Source organism: Somniosus microcephalus, chromosome 14 (genome assembly GCF_052327205.1).
Source record: "Somniosus microcephalus isolate GS21.2 chromosome 14, FLI_Smic_1.0, whole genome shotgun sequence".
NCBI classification, from domain to species: Eukaryota; Metazoa; Chordata; class Chondrichthyes; order Squaliformes; family Somniosidae; genus Somniosus; species Somniosus microcephalus.
In genome coordinates, this window is record NC_141000.1 from 127,063,700 (window position 1) to 127,091,444 (window position 27,745).

General features: G+C 50.5%; 1 protein-coding gene across 5 annotated transcripts in view; it reads right to left on the reverse strand.

Annotated features, from left to right (window-relative positions):
* robo1 (roundabout, axon guidance receptor, homolog 1 (Drosophila)) overlaps positions 1-27,745 on the reverse strand; it is a 1,098,986-nt gene that overhangs the window by 97,386 nt on the left and 973,855 nt on the right. For all 5 annotated transcript variants that reach the window (XM_086007312.1, XM_086007317.1, XM_086007315.1 and 2 more), the window contains 6 exons: positions 20,832-20,956; positions 19,409-19,580; positions 16,198-16,403; positions 8,775-8,856; positions 1,932-2,100; positions 901-1,067 (listed from right to left, as the gene is read on the reverse strand). In XM_086007312.1, the coding sequence (XP_085863438.1) occupies positions 901-1,067; positions 1,932-2,100; positions 8,775-8,856; positions 16,198-16,403; positions 19,409-19,580; positions 20,832-20,956 (921 nt within the window). The remainder of the gene's footprint in view (positions 1-900; positions 1,068-1,931; positions 2,101-8,774; positions 8,857-16,197; positions 16,404-19,408; positions 19,581-20,831; positions 20,957-27,745) is intronic.

A 27,745-nucleotide genomic window follows, 5' to 3' on the forward strand; every position in this document is an offset into this window, starting at 1 on the left:
ACAGAGTAAAGCTCCCTCTACACTGTCCCATCAAACACTCCCAGGGCAGGTACAGCACGGGTTAGATACAGAGTAAAGCTCCCTCTACACTGTCCCATCAAACACTCCCAGGGCAGGTACAGCACGGGTTAGATACAGAGTAAAGCTCCCTCTACACTGTCCCATCATACACTCCCAGGGCAGGTACAGCACGGGTTAGATAGAGTAAAGCTCCCTCTGCACTGTCCCATCAAACACTCCCAGGGCAGGTACAGCACGGGTTAGATACAGAGTAAAGCTCGTCTACCTTGTCCCATCAAACACTCCCAGGGCAGGTACAGTACGGGTTAGATACAGAGTAAAGCTCCCTCTACATTGCCCCATCACACACTCCCAGGGCAGGTACAGCACGGGTTAGATACAGAGTAAAGCTCCCTCTGCACTGTCCCATCAAACACTCCCAGGGCAGGTACAGTACGGGTTAGATACAGAGTAAAGCTCCCTCTACACTGTCCCATCATACACTCCCAGGGCAGGTACAGCACGGGTTAGATAGAGTAAAGCTCCCTCTACACTGTCCCATCAAACACTCCCAGGGCAGGTACAGCGCGGGTTAGATACAAAGTAAAGCTCCCTCTACACTGTCCCATCAAACACTCCCAGGGCAGGTACAGCAGGGGTTAGATACAGAGTAAAGCTCCCTCTACACTGTCCCATCAAACACTCCCAGGGCAGGTACAGCAGGGGTTAGATACAGAGTAAAGCTCCCTCTACACTGTCCCATCAAACACTCCCAGGGCAGGTACAGCACGGGTTAGATACAGAGTAAAGCTCCCTCTACACTGTCCCATCAAACACTCCCAGGGATAGAACCAACGACCTTTTTTTCTGCCGTTTGATATCAGGTTGATTGAGGCTCACCTTGTGTTTTTACCGGGTCTGATATTGGACTGGGGTCACTGAGGCCGTAAGCATTGACTGAGCGGATGAGGAAGAGGTAGACAGCGTTGGATCTCAGATTTTTGACGGAGTATGTTTCGGTCTTCACACGGTCTGCTACTGTTTGCCAACTGCTGCCTGTTGCATGGCTGTAAATAACGTCACACAAATTGACAGGAGGAAAATCACACGGGCACAAGCCAAAATCAAAGCTTTCGGAAATACCCTGCTTCAGTCTCCCGCGGTTTCCCATTCCTCTTCAAAAAAAGATTATTGACTTCCTGAACCATACAGTAAGGCTCCATTGCTGGCCTGTGCTGAGCTAGCTAGTTTCGGCCAGTGCAATAGTCAGGGCTCGAAATTTGCCTTCGGTACCCCAGGGTTTTGGAAAGGGAAAAATCAACCAGGGCTCCTCTCACTCCCGCTCACTATCCAGTGGCACCAGGACCTGTGTGTGTGGACGAGGAATTCCCAACTCTGGTGGGATTCAGCGAGCTTTCATCACTCCTGCCTGCTGCCGCCCCACTCCCACTCTCACGTCATTGGTCACCTGATAGATCAACAAGTCAATAATGGCGGCTGCAATACCCACAATCCTCTGCGTTCCAGAAACCACCCTATCCATCACATGGTCTTACCTGAGCGCGCACGGGCTAAGGCCCCATTGTATCCTGGGCCCGCTGCGGAGCGAGGCAGGAAAGACAATGACCCCTATGATTTTTTTTTCTCTCCCTGTGTTGCCTGCAGGTGTGTCCGGGAGAGCCATCTTTAATTCTGGGTGACACCAGGACAACCCGGGAGGTTCGGCAACCCTTGACTGCGGACATCAGGCAAGATCAGGCGAATGGTTCCCCTCGCCCCCTCCCACTAATTCACGCGTGATTGGGGGGGTGGGGTGGGAGAGCGGGGTGGGCGCGGCTGTCGCCTGTGGATCTGTACCCCAACGGGAACCAGCAACTTTAGGAGAGGCAATTAAATATTGGGGCAAAGAGATACTTCGAAGCGTGACTGACCTGAAGGCCTCGATGATGTAGGATGTTGGGGAGGCTCCAACGCTCGTGTTCGGTTGCCATATCAACATGACCCCATTTTTGCTGACGTCCGTCACTTCTGGTTTGGATGGCACACCGGGGATCAGGTTGGGATCCGGTACTCGAGGAGGCAGAACTGGGGTTCCGAATTCTGGTGTGCCAACATCCACAGGGAGCCAAGGAGAGAGAAAGGGGAAATAAAGTCAATCAACAACAACTTGCATTTACATAGCGCCTTTAACGTAGTAAAAAAAACGCCCCAGGGTGCTTCACAGGAGCGATTATCAGACAAAATTTGACACTGAGCCACATATAAGAAGATATTGGGACAGATGAGAGGTAAGTTTAAAGGAGCGTCTTAAAGAATAGAGAAGCGGCGAGGGTTTAGGGAGGGAATTCCAGAGCTTGGGGCCCAGGCAGCTGAAGGCACAGCCGCCAATGGTGGAGCGATGGATATCAGGGGGATGCACAAGAGGCCAGAATTGGAGGAACGCTGAGCTCTCGGAGGGTTGTAGGGCTGGGAGAGGTTACAGAGATAGGGAGGGGAGAGGCCATGGAGGGGATTTGAACACTAGGATGAGAATTTTTAAATCGAGGCGTTGCTGAACTGGGAGCCAATCACGCCTGTTAAACATCATGTGTGTAGTACATTCATGTCCCTGCAGCTGAATTACACTTGTCTTACAGGAAACACGGAGAGTTAGCATGCAGGTACAGCAAGCAATTAGGAAGGCAAATGGCATGTTGGCCTTTATTTCTAGAGGGTTGGAGTACAAGTGTAAGGCTTTGGTGAGACCACACCTGGAGTACTGTGCACAGTTTTGGTCCCCTTATCTGAGAAAGGATATACTTGCCTTGGAGGCGGTGCAACGAAGGTTCACTAGATTGATTCCTGGGATGAGAGGGCTGTCCTATGATGAGAGATTGTGTAGAATGGGCCGATACTCTCTGGAGTTTAGAAGAATGAGAGGTGATCTCATTGAAACATGTAAGATTCTGAGGGGAATTGACAGAGTGAATGTTGAGAGGTTGTTTCCCCTGGCTGGAGAGTCTAGAACCAGGGGTCACAGTCTCAGGATAAGGGGTCGGCCATTTAAGACTGAGATGAGGAGGAATTTCTTCACTCAGAGGGTGGTGAATCTTTGGAATTCTCTGCCCCAGAATGCTGAGTCTTTGAGTATATTCAAGGCTGAGATCGATAGATTTTTTGGACTCTAGGGGAATCAAGGGATATGGAGATCGGGCGGGAAAGTGGAGTTGAGATCGATGATCCACCATGATCTTATTGAAGGGCCATGGTGTGGAGATGCCGGAGTTGGACTGGGGTGGACAAATGTAAGAAGTCACACAACACCAGGTTATAGTCCAACAGCTTTATTTGAAGTCACAAGCTTTCGGAGCGCTGCTCCTTCGTCAGGTGAAGTGGAGAGATGCATAAAGACACAGCCTATATAGTCAGAGAATAATGTCAGATGTTTACAGGTAATCTTACTAACTTTTTTGTCTTTTTTTTGTTTTTCACACAGACCCCAGCATCTGCAACATTTGACCCCTTGTGACCCCACCTCATTGTTCTTTGATGTAATGTTTTCCTGACTGACCTGTTTGGACACCATTCACACCTTTGATTGCTGTGATTATCTCTCTGCCGAGGTGTGATAAATGGCAGTTAGAAAGATTACCTGTAAACATCTGACATTATTCTCTGACTATATAAGCTGTGTCTTTATGCATCTCTCCACTTCACCTGACGAAGGAGCAGCGCTCCGAAAGCTGGTGACTTTATAACCTGGTGTTGTGTGACTTCTTACATTTATTGAATGGCAGAGCAGGCTCAAGGGGCCATATGGCCTACTGCTGCTCCTATTTCTTATGTTCTTAGGCTTCCAAAAGTTTTCCTTTTGACTGTTACAGTTTGTCCATAACAGGTCCTAAGTAGATTACGTACCCACACCCTCCCCTTGACCCTGCCTGATATGTGGCACTAAACCGTAGGAAGACCCAGATTTGTTCCGCCGTCTGTACTGGCTCAGTTAATCTCAGCTTGGGTCATAAATAAGGTTCCCAACTCTGATTGGATGTACTCCTGGAGATTTCAGCACATGACCTCCCGCCTCCAACCGCCCCGCCCCCACGCTCCCTCCATTGGCCGCCCAGAAGGGCTCCCCGCCTTTCCACAGCCAATGAGAACGCAAACAGACTCGCCAATTGGATGATTCTTGACAATCAGTCAAACAGCCATTTTTCCCCCCATCTCCAATATTTATATAACTACCAAACAAAAGTGTTAATAAACACACACAATTTTCTTTAATGCTCCCTATGGTTTTTCTCCTGCCTTTGCTCGGGGCAGTTGACCTGGAGATTAATCTTTCATTCCTGGAGACTCCAGGGCAATCCTGGAGGGTTGGCGACCCCGAGTCATGAACCCAACGGTTACAGAGATGGGGAACCAAAATCAGCCAGGTTTCCCAATCCTGATCGCCATCCAATAACTGCCCCCCGTCCTGGAGCATGTGGGCTTGAGTTTCGGGCAAGCACTGGGAATCGGGTTTGGCTGCACACACGTTGTCCAGGCTCAGGCATGGAGACTGAGCCGATCGGGTGAGGTGTCAGAGGGCGTAGCGTGACTGTGGACCCTGTACCCCAGCGAGAGTTGGTGCCGTCGGAGGCGAGGGGAAGTAATGGGAAAAGAAGGTTATTTTTTGCCTCACGGTGTCGTAACAATGCAACATAGGAGGAGGCCATTCAGCCCTTGAGCCTGCTCCGCCATTCAATGAGACCATGGCTGATCTGTGACCTAACTCCATATACCAAGAACTAATTGAGGTCTTTAAAATTATGAAGGGTTTCGATGGGGCAGATGTAGAGAAGAGGTTTCCACTTGTGGGGGAGATCAAAACTAGGGACCATAAATGTAAGATAGTCACTAATAAATCCAATAGGGAATTCAGGAGAAACTTCTTTACCCAGAGGGTGGTGAGAATGTGGAACTCGCTACCACAGGGAGTGGTTGAGGCGAATAGCAGAGATACATTTAAGGGGAAGCTGGATAAACACATGAGGGAGAAAGGAACAGAAGGATATGGTGATAGGGTGAGATGAAGAGGGGTGGGAGGAGGCTCGTGTGGAGCATAAACACCGGCACGGAGCAGCTGGGCCGAATGGCCTGTTTCTGTGCTGTACATTCTATGGAATGTCATAGCTGGTTAAGTCTGTAACCACTTGACCTGGATTTGCCTCTATCTCTGGCTGTAGGAGTTCTAGGTAACACAACAGCAAAATACTGCGGATGCTGGAAATCTGAAACAACAACAGAAAATGCTGGAAACACTCGGCAGGTCAGGCAGCATCATGGAGAGAGAAACAGAGTCAACGTTCCAGGTCGTTGACCTTTCGTCAGAACCGGAAAAAGTTGGAGAAGTAACAGATTTTTAAGCAAGTGTGGGGGCAGGGAGAGGGGGGAGGGAGGAAAGAACAAAAGGGAAGGTCTGTGATAGGGTGGAAGGCAGGAGAGATGAAATGACAAAAGGGATGATGGTGCAAGGCAAAAGGAGATGGTAATGGGACAAGTTAAGAAACAAAAAATGGGTCTAGAGGAGGTATGAATGATACTGGAAGAATCATCAACAGCTGCCGTGTGAGAGAGAAAAGAAAACATAAGGACCGGGGTTATAGTCTGAAATTGTTGAACTCGATGTTGAGTCCAGAGGGCTGTAAAGTGCCTAATCGGAAGATGAGGTGCTGTTCCTCGAGCTTACGCTGAGCTTCAGTGGAACAATGCAAGAGGCCGAGGACGGTGAGGTCTGAGTGGGAGTGGAGCGGAGAATTAAAGTGACAGGCGACCGGAAGCTCAGGGTCCCCCTTACGGACTGAACGGAGGTGTTCCGCAAAGTGGTCGCCCAATCTGCGGTTGGTCTCCCCAATGTAGAGGAGACCACATCGTGAGCAGCGAATACAGTATACTAGATTGCAAGAAGTACAAGTAAATCGCTGTTTCACCTCGAAGGGGTGTTTGGGGCCCTGGACAGTAGGAAGGGGGGAGGTAAAAGGGCATGTGTTGCATCTTCTGCGCTTGCACGGGAAGGTGCCATGGGAAGGGGAAGGGGTGTTGGGGGTGATTGAGGAGTGGACCAGGGTGTCGCGGAGGGAGCGGTCCCTTCGGAATGCTGAAAGGGGAGAGGAGGGGAAGATATGTTTACATACGAACATACGAATTAGGAGCAGGAGTTGGCCACTCGGCCCCTCGAGCCTGCGCCGCCATTCAATAAGATCATGGCTGATCCGATTACTCCACATTCCCGCCTACCCCCTTGGTTATCAAGAATCTGCCTTAAAAATATTCTAAGACTCTGCTTCCACCGCCCTCTGAGGAAGAGAGGTCCAAAGACCCACGACCCTCTGTAGAAAAAACATTTCTCCTCATCTCTATCTTAAATGTTTGGTGGTGGGATCACGCTGGAGGTGGCAGAAATGGCGGAGGATGATCCATTGAATGTGGAGGCTGGTGGGGTGAAAGGTGAGGGCAAGGGGAACTCTATCGTGGTTCTGGGAGGGAGGGGCAGGGGTGAGGGCAGAAGTGCAGGAAATGGAATGGTCACGGTCAAGGGCCGTGTCAACCACGGTAGAGAGGAATCCTCGGTTGAGGAAAAAGGAAGACATGTCAGAAGCACTGGTATGGAAGGTGGCATCGTCGGAACAGATGCGGTGGAGACGGAGAAAATGGGAGAATGGAATAGAGTCCTTACAGGAAGCGGGGTGGGAGGAAGTGTAGTCCAGGTAGCTGTGGGAGTCAGTGGGCTGAGACTGAATGTTTGTCAATAGCTTATCCCCAGAGATGGAGACGGAGAAGTCAAGGAAGGGAAGGGAGGAGTCAGAGAGTTCTAGGTAAAATGGGTTCAGACAGTCTTATGTCTATTTTCTAGATGGCTCATATCAAACTGGCCTTACACTCATTAACAATTTCAGTTAGAGAGACCTCAGGATTCCCTGATGCAGGAATTGGGATCATTCCACACTGAGGCAGTTGGGAAAGCTGTTCAAATGTTGCAACAGTGGTGCTTTACTCTGTATCTAACCCGTGCTGTCCCTGCCCTGAGAGAGTTTGATGGGACAGTGTAGAGGGAGCTTTACTCTGTATCTAACCCGTGCTGTACCTGCCCTGGGAGTGTTTGATGGGACAGTGTAGAGGGAGCTTTACTCTGTATCTAACCCGTGCTGTACCTGCCCTGGGGGTGTTTGATGGGACAGTGTAGAGGGAGCTTTACTCTGTATCTAACCCGTGCTGTACCTGCCCTGGGAGTGTTTGATGGGACAGTGTAGAGGGAGCTTTACTCTGTATCTAACCCGTGCTGTACCTGCCCTGGGAGAGTTTGATGGGACAGTGTAGAGGGAGCTTTACTCTGTATCTAACCCGTGCTGTACCTGCCCTGGGAGTGTTTGATGGGACAGTGTAGAGGGAGCTTTACTCTGTATCTAACCCGTACTGTACCTGCCCTGGGAGAGTTTGATGGGACAGTGTAGAGGGAGCTTTACTCTGTATCTAACCCGTGCGGTACCTGCCCTGGGAGTGTTTGATGGGACAGTGTAGAGGGAGCTTTACTCTGTATCTAACCCAGGCTGTACCTACCCTGGGAGTGTTTGATGGGACAGTGTAGAGGGAGCTTTACTCTGTATCTAACCCGTGCTGTACCTGCCCTGGGAGTGTTTGATGGGACAGTGTAGAGGGGGCTTTACTCTGTATCTAACCCGTGCTGTACCTGCCCTGGGAGTGTTTGATGGGACAGTGTAGAGGGAGCTTTACTCTGTATCTAACCCGTGCTGTACCTGCCCTGGGAGTGTTTGATGGGGCAGTGTAGAGGGAGCTTTACTCTGTATCTAACCCGTGCGGTACCTGCCCTTGGAGTGTTTGATGGGACAGTGTAGAGGGAGCTTTACTCTGTATCTAACCCATGCTGTACCTGCCCTGGGAGTGTTTGATGGGACAGTGTAGAGGGAGCTTTACTCTGTATCTAACCCGTGCTGTACCTGCCCTGGGAGTGTTTGATGGGACAGTGTAGAGGGAGCTTTACTCTGTATCTAACCCGTGCTGTACCTGCCCTGGGAGTGTTTGATGGGACAGTGTAGAGGGAGCTTTACTCTGTATCTAACCCCGTGCTGTACCTGCCCTGGGAGTGTTTGATGGGACAGTGTAGAGGGAGCTTTACTCTGTATCTAACCCGTGCTGTACCTGCCCTGGGAGTGTTTGATGGGACAGTGTAGAGGGAGCTTTACTCTGTATCTAACCCGTGCTGTACCTGCCCTGGGAGTGTTTGATGGGACAGTGTAGAGGGAGCTTTACTCTGTATCTAACCCGTGCTGTACCTGCCCTGGGAGTGTTTGATGGGACACTGTAGAGGGAGCTTTACTCTGTATCTAACCCGTGCTGTACCTGCCCTGGGAGTGTTTGATGGGACAGTGTAGAGGGAGCTTTACTCTGTATCTAACCCGTGCTGTACCTGCCCTGGGAGTGTTTGATGGGACACTGTAGAGGGAGCTTTACTCTGTATCTAACCCGTGCTGTACCTGCCCTGGGAGTGTTTGATGGGACAGTGTAGAGGGAGCTTTACTCTGTATCTAACCTGTGCTGTACCTGCCCTGGGAGTGTTTGATGGGACAGTGTAGAGGGAGCTTTACTCTGTATCTAACCCATACTGGACCGGCCCTGGGAGTTTTGGAGCTGACACTGTGTGCCTGAATTGGGAGTTTTTTTATTCCCAATCCTAACACTCTCACCTTGATCTGCAGGCAGAAGAAGAGGTTTGTAGATTTAAAAGAGCCTTTTACCTTGAACTTCAATGCGTGCGCTCCACGATGCTTCACCGCTCGGCGTTGAGGCAATACACATGTAGATACCCGAGTCACCCAGCTAGGAGACAGACAGACAGAAAGATAAATTGATGTGCCGAGTCCAGACCAGGAGACGAAAGTTCTGAAAGCCTGCAGCAGTTACAGGACTGTGTATCACGGGAATGAGAATCCACTTTTATTAGCTGGTTTGATAGAGTAAATAAGGAGAAACTGTTTCCACTGGCGGGGGGGTCGGTAACCAGAGGACACAGATTGACGGTAATTGGCAAAAGATCCAGGGGGGAGATGAGGGTAAGTTTTTTTTTTACACAGCGAGTTGTTGTGATCTGGAATGCGCTGCCTGAAAGAGCGGTGGAAGCAGATTCAATAGTGACTTTCAAAAGGGAATTGGATAAATCCCTGCAATGGAAACATTTTCAGGGCGATGGGGGAAAGAGCAGTTGAGAGTGGAACTACTTGGAGAGCTCTTTCAAAGGGCCGGCACAGACACGATGGGCTGAATAGCCTCCTTCTGTGCTGTAAGATTCTGATTCTATGACCAAATTAAGTTTCCTTCAAAATTGTACAACGAGTTACAAAATGTCCCTGTCAATGAGGGTATATTTTGTTAGCACACGCAGTTGTTGCGGAGGTCCTAATTGCTAAATAAACTGCCCTGTGTGATACAGTGTAGAGGGAGCTTTACTCTGTATCTAGCCCGTGCTGTACCTGCCCTGGGAGTGTTTGATGGGACAGTGTAGAGGGAGCTTTACTCTGTATCTAACCCGTGCTGTACCTGCCCTGGGAGTGTTTGATGGGACAGTGTAGAGGGAGCTTTACTCTGTAACTAACCCGTGCTGTACCTGCCCTGGGAGTGTTTGATGGGACAGTGTAGAGGGAGCTTTACTCTGTATCTAATCCGTGCTGTGCCTGCCCTGGGAGTGTTTGATGGGACAGTGTAGAGGGAGCCTTACTCTGTATCTACCCCATGCTGTACCTGCCCTGGGAGTGTTTGATGTGACAGTGTAGAGGGAGCTTTACTCTGTATCTAACCCTTGCTGTACCTGCCCTGGGAGTGTTGGTGGTACAGTGTAGAGGGAGCTTTACTCTGTATCTAACCTGTGCTGTATCTGCCCTGGGAGTGTTTGATGTGACAGTGTAGAGGGAGCTTTACTCTGTATCTAACCTGTGCTGTACCTGCCCTGGGAGTGTTTGGTGGGTCAGTGTAGAGGGAGCTTTACTCTGTTTCTAACCCCGTTCTGCACCTGACCTGGGAGTGTTTGGTGGGTCAGTGTAGAGGGAGCTTTACTCTGTATCTAACCCCATGCAGCACCTGCCCTGGGAGTGTTTGATGGGACAGTGTAGAGGGAGCTTTCCTCTGTATCTAACCTGTGCTGTACCTGCCCTGGGAGTGTTTGATGGGACAGTGTAGAGGGAGCTTTACTCTGTATCTAACCCCGTGCTGCACCTGCCCTGGGAGTGTTTGATGGGACAGTGTAGAGGGAGCTTTCCTCTGTATCTAACCTGTGCTGTACCTGCCCTGGGAGAGTTTGATGAGACAGTGTAGAGGGAGCTTTACTCTGTATCTAACCCCGTGCTGCACCTGCCCTGCGAGTGTTTGATGGGACAGTGTAGAGGGAGCTTTCCTCTGTATCTAACCTGTGCTGTACCTGCCCTGGGAGAGTTTGATGAGACAGTGTAGAGGGAGCTTTACTCTGTATCTAACCCGTGCTGTACCTGCCCTGGGAGTGTTTGATGGGACAGTGTACAGGGAGCTTTATTCTGTATCTAACCCCGTGCTGCACCTGCCCTGGGAGTGTTTGATGGGACAGTGTAGAGGGAGCTTTACTCTGTATCTAACCCCGTGCTGCACCTGCCCTGGGAGTGTTTGATGGGACAGTGTAGAGGGAGCTTTCCTCTGTATCTAACCTGTGCTGTACCTGCCCTGGGAGAGTTTGATGAGACAGTGTAGAGGGAGCTTTACTCTGTATCTAACCCGTGCTGTACCTGCCCTGGGAGTGTTTGATGGGACAGTGTACAGGGAGCTTTATTCTGTATCTAACCCGTGCTGTACCTGCCCTGGGAGTGTTTGATGGAACAGTGTAGAGGGAGCTTTACCTTGTATCTAACCCGTGCTGTAACTGCCCTGGGAGTGTTTGATGAGACAGTGTAGAGGGAGCTTTACTCTGTATCTAACCTGTGCTGTACCCGCCCTGGGAGTGTTTGATGGGACAATGTAGAGGGAGTTTTACTCTGTATCTAACCCATGCTGTACCTGCCCTGGGAGTGTTTGATGGGATAGTGTAGAGGGAGCTTTAATCTGTATCTAACCCCTGCTGTTCCTGCCCTGGGAGTGTTTGATGGGACAGTGTAGAGGGAGCTTTACTTTGTATCTAACTCGTGCTGTACCTGCCCTGGGAGTGTTTGATGGGACAGTGTAGAGGGAGCTTTACTCTATATCTAACCCCGTGCTGCACCTGCCCTGGGAGTGTTTGATGGGACAGTGTAGAGGGAGCTTTACTCTGTATCTAACACGTGCTGTACCTGCCCTGGGAGAGTTTGATGGGACAGTGTAGAGGGAGCTTTACTCTGTATCTAACCCGTGCTGTACCCGCCCTGGGAGTGTTTGATGGGACAGTGTAGAGGGAGCTTTACTCTGTATCTAACCGGTGCTGTACCTGCCCTGGGAGTGTTTGATGGGACAGTGTAGAGAACATAAGAAGTAGGAGCAGGAGTAGGCCATACGGCCCCTCGGGCCTGCTCCGCCATTCAATAGGATCATGGCTGATCCGAATCTAGACTCACGTCCACTTCCCTGCCCTCTCCCCGTAACCCCTAATTCCCTTATCTGCTAGGAAACTGTCTATCTCCGTTTTAAATTTATTTAATGTCGCAGTTTCCACAGCTCTCTGGGGTAGCAAATTCCATAGATTTACTACCCTCTGAGTGAAGAAGTTTCTCCTCATCTCAGTTTTGAAAGGGCAGCCCCTTATTCTAAGATTATGCCCCCTAGTTCTAGTCTCACCCATCAGTGGAAACATCCTCACCGCATCCACCCGATCAAGCCCCCTCACAATCTTACATGTTTCGATAAGATTGCCTCTCATTCTTCTGAGCTCCAATGAGTAGAGGCCCAACCTACTCAACCTTTCCTCATACGTCAACCCCCTCATCTCCGGATTCAATCGAGTGAACCTTCTCTGAACCGCCTCGAGAGCAAGTATATATTTTCTTAAATATGGAAACCAAAACTGCATGCAGTATTCCAGGTGTAGCCTCACCAATACCCTGTATAACTGCAGCAAGACTTCCCTGTTTTTATACTCCATCCCCCTTGCAATAAAAGCCAAGATTCCATTGGCCTTCCTGATCACCTGCTGCACCTGCATACTAACTTTTTGTGTTTCATGCACCAGGACCCCCAGATCCCTTTGTACTGTAGCACTTTGCAGATTCTCTCCATTTAGATAATAACTTGCTCTTTGATTTTTTCTGCCAAAGTGCATAACCTCACTCTTTCCAATATTATGTTCCATCTGCCAAATCTCTGCCCACTCACTTAGTCTGTCTATGTCCTTTTGCAGGTTTTTTATGTCCTCCTCACTCACTGCTTTCCCTCCCATCTTTGTATCGTCGGCAAACTTGGATATGTTGCACTCGGTCCCTTCCTCCAAATCGTTAATATAGATTGTAAAGAGTTGGGGTGCCAGCACTGACCCCTGCGGAACACCACTAGTTACTGATTACCAGCCCGAGAACGAACCATTTATCCCAACTCTTTGTTTTCTGTTAAATAGCCAATCTTCCACCCATGCCAGTATATTACCCCCAATCCCGTGATTTCTTATCTTGATCGGTAATCTTTTGTATGGAACCTTGTCAAATGCCTTTTGGAAGTCCAAATACACTGCATCCACTGGTTCCCTTTTATCCACCCTGTATGTTACATCCTCAAAGAATTCGAGCAAATTTGTCAAACATGACTTCCCCTTCATAAAACCATGCTGACTCTGTCCTATTAAATTATGTTTATCCAAATGCTCTGTTACTGTTTCCTTAATAATGGACTCCAACATTTTGCCAACCACAGATGTTAGGCTAACTGGTCCATAGTTTCCAGCTTTTTGTCTACTTCCCTTCTTAAATAAGGGTGTTACATTAGCAGTTTTCCAATCTGCCAGGACCTTTCCTGAGTCCAGGGAGTTTTGGAAAATAATCACCAATGCATCCACAATCCCTACCGCCACTTCTCTCAAGACCCTAGGTGTAGGCCATCAGGTCCGGGGGATTTATCCGCCTTAAGTCCCATTATTTTACCGAGTACCATCTCCTTAGTGATTTTAATCGTGTTTAGCTCCTCCGCCCCCCCCATTGCCCCCTGTTTGTCCAGTGTTGGGATATTTTTAGTGTCCTCTACTGTAAAGACTGATACAAAATATTTGTTCAGCGTCTTTGACATCTCCATGTTCCCCACCAATAGTTTCCCGGTCTCATCCTCTAAGGGACCAACGTTCACTTTAGCCACCCTTTTTCTTTTTATATAGCTGTAGAAACTCTTGCTATCTGTTTTTATATTTTTTGCTAGTTTACTTTCATAATCTATCTTCCCTTTCTTAATTAATCTTTTAGTTATTGTTTGCTGGCTTTTAAATGCTTCCCAATCTTCTATCCTTCCACTAGATTTGGCTACTTTATTTGCCCTTGTTTTCAGTCGGATACTATCCTTTATTACTTTACTAAGCCACGGATGGCTGTCTTTTCTTTTACTCCCCTTTTTCCTCAGTGGAATATATTTATCTTGAAAGATGTGAAATATCTCCTTGAATGTAGACCACTGCTCTTGTACCGTCTTACACTTTAATCTGTTTTCCCAGTCCACTTTAGTCAATTCTACTCTCATACCTTCATAGTCTCCTTAATTTAAGCTCAGTACGCTGGTTTGAGATCCAACTCTCTCACCCTCAAACTGAATTTGGAATTCAACCATATTATTATGGAGCTTTACTCTGTATCTAACCCGTGCTGTACCTGCCCTGGGAGTGTTTGATGGGACAGTGTAGAGGGAGCTTTATTCTGTATCTAACCCGTGCTGTACCTGCCCTGGGAGTGTTTGATGGGACAGTGTAGAGGGAGCTTTACCCTGTATCTAGCCTGTGCTGTACCTGCCCTGTGAGTGTTTGATGGGACAGTGTAGAGGGAGCTTTACTCTGTATCTAACCCGTGCTGTACCCGCCCTGGGGGCTTTGATGGGACAGTGTAGAGGGAGCTTTACTCTGTATCTAACCCGTGCTGTACCTGCCCTGGGAGTGTTTGATGGGACAGTGTAGAGGGAGCTTTACTCTGTATCTAACCCGTGCTGTACCTGCCCTGGGAGTGTTTGATGGGACAGTGTAGAGGGAGCTTTACTCTGTATCTAACCCGTGCTGTACCTGCCCTGGGAGTGTTTGATTGGACAGTGTAGAGGGAGCTTTACTCTGTATCTAACCCGTGCTGTACCTGCCCTGGGAGTGTTTGATGGGACAGTGTAGAGGGAGCTTTACTCTGTATCTAACCCGTGCTGTACCTGCCCTGTGAGTGTTTGATTGGACAGTGTAGAGGGAGCTTTACTCTGTATCTAACCCGTGCTGTACCTGCCCTGGGAGTGTTTGATGGGACAGTGTAGAGGGAGCTTTACTCTGTATCTAACCCGTGCTGTACCTGCCCTGGGAGTGTTTGATGGGACAGTGTAGAGGGAGCTTTACTCTGTATCTAACCCGTGCTGCACCTGCCCTGGGAGTGTTTGATGGGACAGTGCAGAGGGAGCTTTACTCTGTATCTAACCCGTGCTGTACCTGCCCTGGGAGTGTTTGATTGGACAGTGTAGAGGGAGCTTTACTCTGTATCTAACCCGTGCTGTACCTGCCCTGGGAGTGTTTGATGGGACAGTGTAGAGGGAGCTTTACTCTGTATCTAACCCGTGCTGTACCTGCCCTGGGAGTGTTTGATGGGACAGTGTAGAGGGAGCTTTACTCTGTATCTAACCCGTGCTGTACCTGCCCTGGGAGTGTTTGATGGGACAGTGTAGAGGGAGCTTTACTCTGTATCTAACCCGTGCTGTACCTGCCCTGGGAGTGTTTGATGGGACAGTGTAGAGGGAGCTTTACTCTGTATCTAACCCGTGCTGTACCTGCCCTGGGAGTGTTTGATGGGACAGTGTAGAGGGAGCTTTACTCTGTATCTAACCCGTGCTGTACCTGCCCTGGGAGTGTTTGATGGGACAGTGTCGAGGGAGCTTTACTCTGTATCTAACCCGTGCTGTACCTGCCCTGGGAGTGTTTGATTGGACAGTGTAGAGGGAGCTTTACTCTGTATCTAACCCGTGCTGTACCTGCCCTGGGAGTGTTTGATGGGACAGTGTAGAGGGAGCATTACTCTGTATCTAACCCGTGCTGTACCTGCCCTGGGAGTGTTTGATGGGACAGTGTAGAGGGAGCTTTACTCTGTATCTAACCCGTGCTGTACCTGCCCTGGGAGTGTTTGATGGGACAGTGTAGAGGGAGCTTTACTCTGTATCTAACCCGTGCTGTACCTGCCCTGGGAGTGTTTGATTGGACAGTGTAGAAGGAGCTTTACTCTGTATCTAACCCGTGCCTTCAGTAGAGATACGTGAGGAATGACACGAATAAAATGACAGTCCACCGCGCCACTTTTGCGAATCAATTTCGGCTGCCAAGACCCGGACAGTCTTGTGGAGCTGGCCAGTGATGTACGCTGAATCAATTCAACATAAAACGCAGCTTAGGATCAGTGTGAGCTCGCTGTTAGGCCTCCGAGTTTACTGAGTGCCTCTGGTGGTCAGCACGTTGTCTGAGGGGCTCGTAATAATTGGAATATTGTATTTCTATAGCGCCTTTCATGACCTCAGGACGCCCCAAAGCGCTTCACAGCCAATGAAGTATTTTTGTGAAGTGGAGTCACTGTTGTAATGTAGGAAACGCGGCAGCCAATTTGCGCAAAGCAAGCTCCCACAAACAGCAATGTGATAATGACCAGATAATCTGTTTTAGTGATGTTAGTTGAGGGATTTAATATTGGCCCCAGGACACACGGGGAGAACTCCTCTGCTCTTCTTCGAAATATTGGCAAAATCTTTCACTTCCACCTGAGAGAGCAGGCAAGGCCTTGGTTTAACGTTTCATCTGAGAGACGGCACCTCCGACAGCGCAGCGTGAATTTGAGCTGTCCGTTCTGGCAGCCTTTCAAACGGTAAATGAAATGATTTTTAATTTAATTGCGCTGCCTGGTACACTGTTCAGCGCGTGTAGCGGGTAATTCATGCCCGCTGCAAGTGGCGGTGGATTGTTCCCTGGAAAATAGTCGGCAAAATAGCGGAGCGAGCGGCGAATTCGTGAGGGACGAACCCCCCCCCCCCCCGCCGTACCTTGGCATAGCGGATTTGTAGGGTTCCCGTCTCCTGCTGCTTGATGCGTGAGTCGTGGGTGGAGATCAGGACCCCGTCCTTCCGCCAGAGGATGGTGGGTGGCGGGGAGCCACTGGCCAGGCACCCAAGGGCCACGGTGCTGTCCACGGCAACCGTCTGATTGATGGGGCCCTGGCGAATGACAGGAGGAGGCCGGTCCGAAATGACTGCAACAAAGACAAAAACGAAGCCATTAAAATTTAAACAAATGGAAGCAATTTATTTAATTTTTTTTTATCAATGCCAAATGTCTATCGCACAGCCAATCTCTAAATAAAGGATTAATTATAACTGGTGCATCCCAGTAGAGGAAAATGTAAACATATGGTGAAGAATCTTCCCGCACATTGTGTTAATAATGAACAGCCCCACAACTGCACGTCGCCTGGAAGCAATAAAAAGAAGCAGAACAGGATCAGTGAGGCCTACCAGGATCGGTGAGGCCTACCAGGATCGGTGAAGCTTACCAGGATCAGTCAGGTCTACCAGGAACAGTCGGGCCTACCAGGGTCGGTGATGCCTACCAGAATCGGTGAGGCCTACCAGGATCAGTCAGGTCTACCAGGAACAGTCGGGCCTACCAGAATCGGTGAGGCCTACCAGGAACAGTCAGGTCTACCAGGAACAGTCGGGCCTACCAGAATCGGTGAGGCCTACCAGGAACAGTCAGGTCTACCAGGAACAGTCGGGCCTACCAGGGTCGGTGATGCCTACCAGAATCGGTGAGGCCTACCAGGATCAGTCAGGTCTACCAGGAACAGTCGGGCCTACCAGAATCGGTGAGGCCTACCAGGAACAGTCAGGTCTACCAGGAACAGTCGGGCCTACCAGAATCGGTGAGGCCTACCAGGAACAGTCAGGTCTACCAGGAACAGTCGGGCCTACCAGAATCGGTGAGGCCTACCAGGAACAGTCGGGCCTACCAGGAACAGTCGGGCCTACCAGGGTCGGTGATGCCTACCAGGATCGGTGAGGCCTACCAGGATCAGTCAGGTCTACCAGGAACAGCCGGGCCTACCAGGAACAGTCGGGCCTACCAGGATCGGTGAGGCCTACCAGGATCAGTCAGGTCTACCGGGATTGGTGAGGCCTACCGGGATTGGTGAGGCCTACCGGGTTCGGTGTGGCCTACCGGGATTGGTGAGGCCTACCGGGATTGGTGAGGCCTACCGGGATCGGTGTGGCCTACCGGGATCGGTGAGGCCTACCGGGATCGATGAGGCCTACCGGGATCAGTCGGGCCAATCAGAAACAGTCAGGCCTCCCCCTTCAGTGCCCCAGTGAGGAGTGAACCCCCTTCTTGGTATTGTCAGCTGTGGCTCAGTGGGCTGCACACTCACCTCTGGGTCAGAAGGTTGTGGGTTCAAACTCCCACTCCAGGGACTTGAGCACATAAAGCTAGGCTGACACTCCCAGTGCAGTGCTGAGGAGTGCTGCACTGTCAGAGATGCCGTCTTTCGGATGAGACGTTAAACCGAGGCCCCGTCTGCTCTCTCAGGTGGATGTAAAAGATCCCATGGCACTATTTTGAAGAAAAGCGGGGGCCAATATTTATCCCTCAGCCAATATCACTAGAAACAGATTATCCGGTCATTATCACATTTCTGTCTGTGGGATCTTGCTGTGTGCCAATTGGCTGCCGTGTTTCCCACATTACAACAGTGACTACACTTCAAAAAATGTACTTCACTGGCTGTAAAGCGCTTTCAGACGTCTAGTGGTCGTGACGGGCGCTATAGAAATGCAAGTCTTTCTTTCCCTCTGCGGAGGAAGGCGGTTCACTGGAGAGAATGTTCCAGAAGATACCAGCTTGACGACGGCAACAACAATAACTTACATTTAGATAGCGTCTGTACAGGCAGAACAACCTCAGTTTAAAGTTTGGGGACAGCACCTCTGGCAATGCAGCACTCCCTCAGGAATAAATCACAGCACGAGGCTTGAACCCTCAACCTTTGGATCAACGAAAGCAAGAACTAGCATTTCTATAGCGTCTTTCATGAACTCAGGACGTCCCAAAGCGCTTTACAGCCAATGAAGTACTTTTTGATGTGTGGTCACTGTTGTAATGTGGGAAACGCAGCAGCCAATTTGCGCACAGCAAGCTCCCACAAACAGCGATGTGATGATGACCAGATAATCTGTTTCTAGTGATGTTGATAAATATTGGCCCCAGGACACCAGGGATAACTCCCCCTGCTCTTCTTCGAAATAGTGGCCGTGGGATCTTTTACGTCCACCTGAGAGGGCAGACGGGGGCCTCAGTTTATCGGCCCCTCCGACAGTGCAGCGTTCCCTTAGCCTGCATTATGAGCTCAAGTCTCTGGAGCGGGATTTCGAACTCACACTTGTCTGACTCAGAGGTGAGAGTGCTGCCCACTGAGCCAAGCCTCACATCGAAGAGGTGAATGGCTGGTGAGAGCCTGCACCTTGGTGAAGGTGAACAGGCAGGTAAAGAGGGGATTGAGATCCAGGAAAAGCAGATGAACTTTTACATAGAATTACATAGTGTTCAGGGCACAGAAACAGGCCATTCGGCCCAACTGGTCCATGCCGGTGTTTATGCACCACACGAGCCTCCTCCCACCCTTACTTAGATTCATAGAATCATGGAATGGTTACAGCACAGAAGGAGGCCATTCGGCCCGTCGAGCCCGTGCCGGCTCTCTGCAAGAGCACTTCAGCTAGTCCCGCTCCCCCGCCCTTTCCCCGGAGCCCTGCAAATTATTTTTCCTTCAGGTACTTATCCAACTCCCTTTTGAAAGCCACGATTGAGTCTGCCTCCACCACCCTTTCAGGCCGTGCATTCCAGATCCTAACCACTCGCTGAGTAAAAAAGTATTTCCTCATGTCGCCTTTGGATCTTCTGGCAATCACCTTAATCACTTTCATCTCACTTTAGCTGCATATCCTTCTAATCCCTACTCACAATTTTGTTGGGTCACGGTATCAAGGAATATGGTGGAAATGAAGTTGAGGTACAGATCAGTTGTGATCTGATTGAAAGGCGGAACAGGCTCGAGGGGCTGAACGGCCTCCCCCTCTTCCTGCGTGGCCACTCCTCGACTCCGTGAGCTTGGACAGTCAGATGTAGGCAGCCTATTCAGTCAGAGATTGTTGGGCCGCATTGACCCTTAACCTGAACCTCTTGTCTCGAGCCTCGTCACTTTACCATCAGTCACTTCCAGGAAGGCTTTGATGATGACACTCCCGGCCACGTTGAGCGCTTGGCAGCTGTAGTAACCGACATCAGGCCTCTGGGCGTTGGTGATGGTGAGGTCCCCCACCTGGGACACGGAGAATCTGCTGGAAGGTTCCGGAGGCTGGTAGGAGAAAAGCAGATTCTGAAACAAAACAAATCACAAGGGAGAAAATTAAACGGAGATCCAACGAGGGGTGGAGAGGGCGGGGTAGGGGAGGGGTGAGCAGGGGGTGGGGGGAGGGGAGAGCAGGGGGTGGGGAGGAGGGTGGGGGGAGGGGAGAGCAGGGGGTGGGGAGGGTGAGCAGGGGGTGAGGAGGAGGGTGGGGGGAGGGGAGAGCAGGGGGTGGGGAGGAGGGTGGGGGAGGGGAGAGCAGGGGGTGGGGAGGGTGGGCCGGGAGGGGGAATGTGGGGAAAGGGGGGAGCAGGACCCTCTCAACGAGCAGCTGGTCAGGACACAGCGGATTTATCCCACCTCAGACCCGGCGATTCCCATGGGAATGCCGATCGGTGGCATTTCCAGCGGAGCCACTGGTGTCCCTTTCATGGGTCTTGGCGGAGAGGGTAGAGCGGGGATTTTTCCTCAGTCTTCCCCTGAGGAGCTGACCCTGATTAAGGCCCAGTTCTTCGGGGTGTCCTCTGATGGGAACTATTGTTTATGTTTGAGCCTAGACAGTCAACGGCAGAAGATTAATTAACCATGGGGGCCACTCACCAAATGTGATCCTGGATGCACATGATGTACGTACACATGTGCATTCGCACACATGTGCACAAACACATGCTCACCATTATACACATGATCGCACACACACAAAGTACACACATGCACGCGCACACACACTTGCACTCACACACACATGCACACGCATACCAACACATGCATGCAGTCGCTCATATACATGTACACACATGGACTCACACACACAGGACCACTGGAAACCCCGGTGCAATGTGCCATGTAGGTCCCCTACCATCTCCTGACTGAAATCCGCTAACCCAGCTCCGACAGGGGCTGGAGCCTGGGGCCCTTCCGTGAGTCTCAGTCACTGACGGCACTGTGCATTTTCTCACTGCGCGCTCAGTGGAGAAGATTTACTTCCCCGAGGACTTCCGTTGGCAATGAGGACCCTCTCTGACGTGAGATGGCGCATGGCGTCGCGATGCAGTTCTCAATGCCATTAACACTGTTGCAAAACTGACAGGAAGTGGGAAACGGAGTCAATGTCACGCCGTCCCTCCTCTCCTCCCCCGGCCGGCGTGTTTCCCCTCCCCTCCCCCACCATGACGCGTCGCCGCATGGTTCCGGGCGCACGGAACGCCGGCTCCAAGTCGTGTTTGCCACACACCCGACGCGCAGAAGCCTCCGCCTCCTCCTCCTCCTCCATGCACCTACCTGGCTGCCCTCCCTCTGCCAGAAAATGGCCGGCTGGGGATTCCCTGTCGCCTCGCACGTGAACGTGACCGTCCGCCCGACCGCCACCACCTGGTCCCGCGGTTTCACCGCAAACTGCGGCGGAGCTGGCGAGGGCAAAGAGAGAAAAAAGAGCACAGATTACCACAGGAGCCATCGAAGGTTTATCACATAGAATCCTAGACTGATACAGCACAGGAGGAGGCCATTCGGCCCATCGTGCCTGTGCCGGCTCTTTGAAAGAGCTCTCCAATTAGTCCCACTCCCCCTGCTCTTTCCCCACAGCCCTGCAAATATCTCCCCTTCGTGTATTTATCCAATTCCCTTTCTATTAGTCACTATTGAATCTGCTTCCACCGCCCTTTCAGGCAGCGCGTTCCAGATCACAACAACTCGCTGCGTAAAAAAAAAATTATCCTCGTCTATTTAAATAAAGTCTCGCTGGTTTGTCTACGTTTGACACGGTGCTGCACCTATGCAGCTAATCGCATTGTTTCTTTCCTTCAATATAATTTCCATCAGTCCCAAGTTCCAGTGTTTAAAATATCCAATTTTATTTTTAAAGTGAAGTTAATTTGCCAGCAAAAAACCACAGAATCCTAAATACTTGCGAGCGAGCGAGGGTGATGTAGCTGCACGGTAATCCTGTGGGTTCCACAGAGGTGGTCCCAGCTCTGTGAGCGGTGCAGGATGTTCATTAAACGAGGAACAGACAGGAGTTTATTGTAAGACTGTCACTAGTTTGGTCCCAGCTGGAGGATTGTGTCTAATTCTGGGCACCACACTTCAGGAGGGAATGTGAAGGCTTTAGAGAGGGTGCAGAAGAGATTTACTAGAATGGTTCCAGGGATGAGGGGCTTCAGTTACGTGGATAGACTGGAGAAGCTGGGGTTGTTCTCCTTGGAGCAGAGAAGATTGAGAGGAGATTTGATAGAGATGTTCAAAATCATGAGGGGTCTGGACAGAGCAGATAGAGAGAAACTGTTCCTATTGGCGGAAGGTTTAACAACCAGAGGACACAGGTTTAAGGAGATTGGCAAAAGAACTAAAGGTGACATGAGGAAAACCTTTTTTATGCAACGTGTGGTTAGGATTTGGAATGCACTGTCTGGTAGAGTGGAGGAGGCAGATTCAATAGTAGCCTTCAAAGGGAATTGGATACATAGTTGAAGGAGAAAAAATTGCAGGGATATGAGGAAAGAGCAGGAGAGTGGGACTACCTGGATTGCTCTTCGAAAGAGCCGGTGCAGACTCGATGGGCCGAATGGCCTCCTTCTGTGCTGGACTATTTTATGATTCAATGAAGGGAAACTTAATTCAGCCTTGAAACTCCCAGCGACTCTCCCTATTACTCTGCTGAGCTATGCACACACACACAGACTGAGCTGACTGGACAGGGCTTTATGGCGGAGAGATTCTCACATGTATCTGCTCCAGGTCCTGAGATCCAGTCTCAGTCCTGGAGGGAAATTCCCGTGTATAAAATATTTACACTCAGGAAGCCCCTTGAGTGGTTCACCTGGACTGGCAGAGCTCCGGTTAGAGTTAGATACAACACTCTGCCACTGATCAGCACAATTGAAGCAATGTTTTTCCTACAACAGCTATCCATGTCGAATCACACAGCACAGGAGGACATTCGGCCCATCGTGCCTGTGCCGGCTGTTTGAAAGAGCTCTCCAATTATTCCCACTCCCCCCTGCTCTTTCCCCACAGCCCTGCAAACCTTTCCTTTTCAAGTATTTATCCAATTTCCTTTTGAAAGTTACTGTTGAATCTGCTTCCACCGCCCTTTCAGGCAGCGCATTCCAGATCACAACAACTCGCTGCGTAAAAAATAAATTCTCCTCATCTCCCCTCTGGTTCTTTTGGCAATTACTTTAAATCTGTGCCCTCTGATTACCGACCCTTCTGCCACTGGAAGCAGTTTCTCCATATTTATTCTCCCTTCATAATTTTGAACGCCTCCATTAAATCTCCCCTTAACCTTCTGCCCGCTAAGGTGAACACCCCCAGCTTCTCCAGTCTCTCCACGTAACCCCTCGTCCCTGTCCTGCTGGGACCATCCCATCAGAAACAGTCTACTATGATAGCCGTCTCACACTCCCGTATTTCTGGCTGATTACTGGTGATTCTGAAGGACAATCACCGTGTAGAAAATCCCCTCACTCCTCTCTCCCAACAGTAGGCATGAAAAAAAAGAAAAGAAAGTCTTGCATTTATATAGCGCCTTTCACAACCTTAGGACGTCCCAAAGCGCTTTACAGCCAATGAAGTACTTTTTGAAGTGTAGTCACTGTTGTAATGTAGGAAACGCGGCAGCCAATTTACACACAGCAAGCTCCCACCAACAGCAATGTGCTAATGACCAAATAATCTGTTTTAGTGATGTTGGTTGTGGGATAGATATTGGCCCCGGACACCAGGGATAACTCCCCTGCTCTTCTTCGAATAGTGGCCGTGGGAGCTTTTACATTCACCTGAAAGAGAACAGACAAGGCCTTCGGTTTAACGTCTTAGCCAAAAGACCGCACCTCCAGACAGTGCAGCACTCCCTCAGTACTGACACTGGGAGTGTCAGCCTAGATTTTTGTGCTCAAGCCTCTGGGGCGGGGCTTAAACCCACAACCTTCTGATTCAGAGGCGAGAGGGCTACCCACTGAGCCACGGAACAGCAAGTGCTGTCGTGTTTTCACTGCACTGACCCTTTATAATGATGCCTCTGCTAGGGAACACCTATGTGTGCTGGCCAGCTCTGAACCAGTATCACCGTGTGTAACACCGGTCCAGGACTCAGAAACACCAGGAAATCCACATCTCCCTCTCTCTGTAAAGTATTTAGCATTACGGGACAATCTTGAATTCATTAATTTCCTCTTCAATTGATGCTGAAACAGTTTGTTTTCACACAATAGGTAACAGGGCAAATCTGGAACTCTCTGGAGTTGTGATGCAGATCAGCCACCATCTATTGGAATGGTGTAACAGGCTCGAGGGGCTGAATGGCCTCCTCCTGTTCCTGTGTAACAGGCTCGAGGGGCTGAATGGCCTCCTCCTGTTCCTGTGTAACAGGCTCGAGGGGCTGAATGGCCTCCTCCTGTTCCTGTGTAACAGGCTCGAGGGGCTGAATGGCCTCCTCCTGTTCCTGTGTAACAGGCTCGAGGGGCTGAATGGCCTCCTCCTGCTCCTGTGTAACAGGCTCGAGGGGCTGAATGGCCTCCTCCTGTTCCTGTGTAACAGGCTCGAGGGGCTGAATGGGCCTCCTCCTGTTCCTGTGTAACAGGCTCGAGGGGCTGAATGGCCTCCTCCTGTTCCTGTGTAACAGGCTCGAGAGGCTGAATGGGCCTCCTCCTGTTCCTGTGTAACAGGCTCGAGCAGCTGAATGGGCCTCCTCCTGTTCCTGTGTAACAGGCTCGAGGGGCTGAATGGCCTCCTCCTGTTCCTGTGTAACAGGCTCGAGCAGCTGAATGGCCTCCTCCTGTTCCTGTGTAACAGGCTCGAGGGGCTGAATGGCCTCCTCCTGCTCCTGTGTAACAGGCTCGAGGGGCTGAATGGGCCTCCTCCTGTTCCTGTGTAACAGGCTCGAGGGGCTGAATGGCCTCCTCCTGTTCCTATGTAACAGGCTCGAGGGGCTGAATGGCCTCCTCCTGTTCCTGTGTAACAGGCTTGAGGGGCTGAATGGCCTCCTCCTGTTCCTGTGTAACAGGCTCGAGGGGCTGAATGGCCTCTTCCTGTGTAACAGGCTCGAGGGGCTGAATGGCCTCCTCCTGTTCCTGTGTAACAGGCTCGAGGGGCTGAATGGCCTCTTCCTGTGTAACAGGCTCGAGGGGCTGAATGGCCTCCTCCTGTTCCTATGTTCCTAAATTCAAATGAGAGATAACTATCAGGTCTCAGAGGTGAAAAGGCCAGGAACCCACTCACAATATCGCCCACTTGCCCTAAATTCCTCACACCTCGCTGGGATTTGCGCCTACAGAGAAAAATTTGTCCAGATCAACTTTTGTCAATTCCCTTCAATAATCTTGACCGCTTCATTTAATCACCTCGAAGTCCCCTTATAATTATAATTCATTGCAGCCAATTTCATTCTTTACAGCGCGCTCCCTTGGCTGTGGGATCTCCTCTGTATTGCAGTGGAGCGCTAGTGTGGATTTTTGTACTCAAGTCTTTGGAGTGGGAATTGAACCTACAAACCTTCATTAACTAGCTGAGGTAAGAGAGAGGGTGCTACCCACTGAGCCACGGTTGACAGCCGACTCCCGACTCCTGGTGGAAAGTAGATGTCGGGCAGGTGAAGAACGGATCAGAGGTTTTTTCTCCTCACTTCTTCTTTCTAGAGAACAATATTCTTACGCTGCGTAAAAAAAAAAAGTCCTCATGCCGCCCCTGGTTCTTTTGCCAATTACCTTAAAAAGAACTCATTAATTAGCTCGTCAGATACAGGGATCATGCGCCATTTTGCTTTAGGAATAGGTTGAGTTTGGTGTTGTGATTGATGATGGGGCCCACGATAAACCAGGTCTGATTTAAACCAGATTCATTCGTAATTCCCACCTCACTCTGTATTCGAAAGGCCCCGTAAATTGCCTTCAAGCCCTTATCAATTTCCACGTTGGGTGCTTTGCTCCAACGTTCCTCGCTGGTGGTGTGTACTGGTCGACAAGCACTGACGGCCTGGCGTCACTCTGCATTACTGGACAATTGTCATGTGTGCGGGCCATTTTGCCCCAGGAAGGGGGCGCAGCACAGGCAAGCTCTGATCCGTTCTTCACCTGCCCGACATCGACTTTCCACCAGGAGCCAGGAGTCAGGTGTCAGCCAGTGGCTCAGTGGGTGGCACTCGCTAGGTGGGAGGGGCTAGGAGTGAGCCAGGTGGGACTGGTTGCCTAATTGCAGCTGGGTGTTAGAGGGAGTTTTGTAAAAAGTTGGTGGAGGGGTTTGGGGTGTTGCTTTCAGGCCTTTTTGGCCCACAAAAAACAGCCAGATGGCTGCTGAGGGGTCCGGAGTGCCGGGCCACTCAGAGGACAATATTCCCGAGAGGAATTTTATTAGGGAAGAAACTGTGGTGGGAAGGGGAAAAAAAAGGCCCAAAGATTTGGGCCGGGACCTCAGGAGGTTTGGTAAAGAAAATACGGTGGTGGTGCAATGTGAAGATAAGAAGATTCGAGCCTGGGATATAATCCAGGCGGTTCATGAGGACTGTGGTGAGGGAAGCTGTTTTGCCTGCCGCCCAAAACCAAATGTGGGATTTGAGGTGACGGTCAGTGGCCGTGAGGAGGTGGAAAAACTGCTGCTCAGTCTGAAAGTTCGGGAGTAATTCTAAGAGGTGACTCTGCTATATTCAGAGGAGGCGGTGGTTTCATTTTTGAACTTGCCTGTGTACATCGAGGACGAAGTGCTGAGCAAAAAGTTGGAGTCGTGGGACATTAAAATCTGTTCTGAAATAAAGAGGAGGTACTATCCGGGAACACGGGTAGCAGATGGAACCCGGTATGTAAAGGTGCGGTTCCCATAGGGGGTGAGGTCTTTGCCGTACAGTATGAAGTTCGAGACACTGGAAGGAGTGCAGTACTTTCGTGTGCTGCACGATAACCAAGTAAAGGTGTGTTACTATTGTCTGGGACATGACCATCTCATAAGAAACTGTCCTGATTTGTATTGTTACAATTGTGGTGAGTCGGGACATATCGCTCGGAGCTGCAAGGCGGAGAGCTGTGGGGTGTGTCGTAAACGCCCCACCCGCTGTGAGTGTGTGGCAGAAGGGAGCGAAATGAGTGATGAGGAGATGAGAGAAGGAGCAGGAGAGGGGCGTGGAACGGCCGGAGGTGCAGTGCAGTCGGAGGACACAGCCGGTAAAATGAAGGAAAAAGGAGCACAGGAAGAGGCAGAGGATGGCGGAGTGGAGATCGAGATGGAGATGGTGGAAAACACGGCGAGTGCTATGGAGGGGAACAAAGACAGCAGCGGGCAGCAAGGGTCGAGTGCAGACTCGAGCATTAGTGCAGTTCGGCTCCCCCTGGGGAGTCTGGTGTCTGCGGGGGGAGAGGAGGCAGGAGCGGGGTGTGTGGTGGATGTGAGTGCTCCGGGGAGAGGCGGGGAGTCGGATATTTTGGTGAGCGGGAGGGGGCAGGGCGGGGAGAGGGTGCAAGAGGCAGGAGCCTTAAAGGGACAGCAGGATGGGATCAGCAAGATAGAAACGTCAGAAGGGAACAATTTAGGTGCGCCATTGTCCCATGGAGTGAGGGAACAAGGTGCAAGGGTCAGAGGTGGAGATGTGGTCGAAGGGGGCGGTACAGTGGGAGAAACTGCGATAGCAGGAAGACTCTCTATGGGAGATGAAGTATCTGACGGGGAGCAGGATTATGTATCTGACGGGGAGCAGGCACAGGGGGTTGCAGAAGAGCTTGAGTGTGAGGAATTAGAGAGGGACAGAGACATGGAAGTGGGGGGTGGGGTGGCATCATGTGGAAAGGGAAAGGTTAGTGAGGGGCAGAAGGAGGGAGAAAGGGCTGCTCCTGGGTCCAAAATTAATGCAAGGAAGAGGCTGAAACAGCAGGGAGGGGTCAAACAGGAGGTGAAAAAGAGCCGGAGGCTGCAGGAAAAAGCAACAGCTGCCCGAAAAGTTGAGAAGGAGCATGAGAGGAGGGAAGAGCCAGAGATTAAATGATAGGGAGATTATTGGGCATACTTCCCTTCTTTGGAGCCATGATTACATTGGTCTCGATTAATGTGAACGGACTGAGGGGTGAGAAGAAATTGCAGCAGTTGTTGCAGGGTTTTAAAGGCACGGACTTGTTGTGTCTGCAAGAAACCTTTTGGGATGAGGATATTCTAGAAAGAGTTCAGAAGGTTTGGAAGGGAGAGGTGTTTACAAGTTGTGCAAACAATAACCGTAG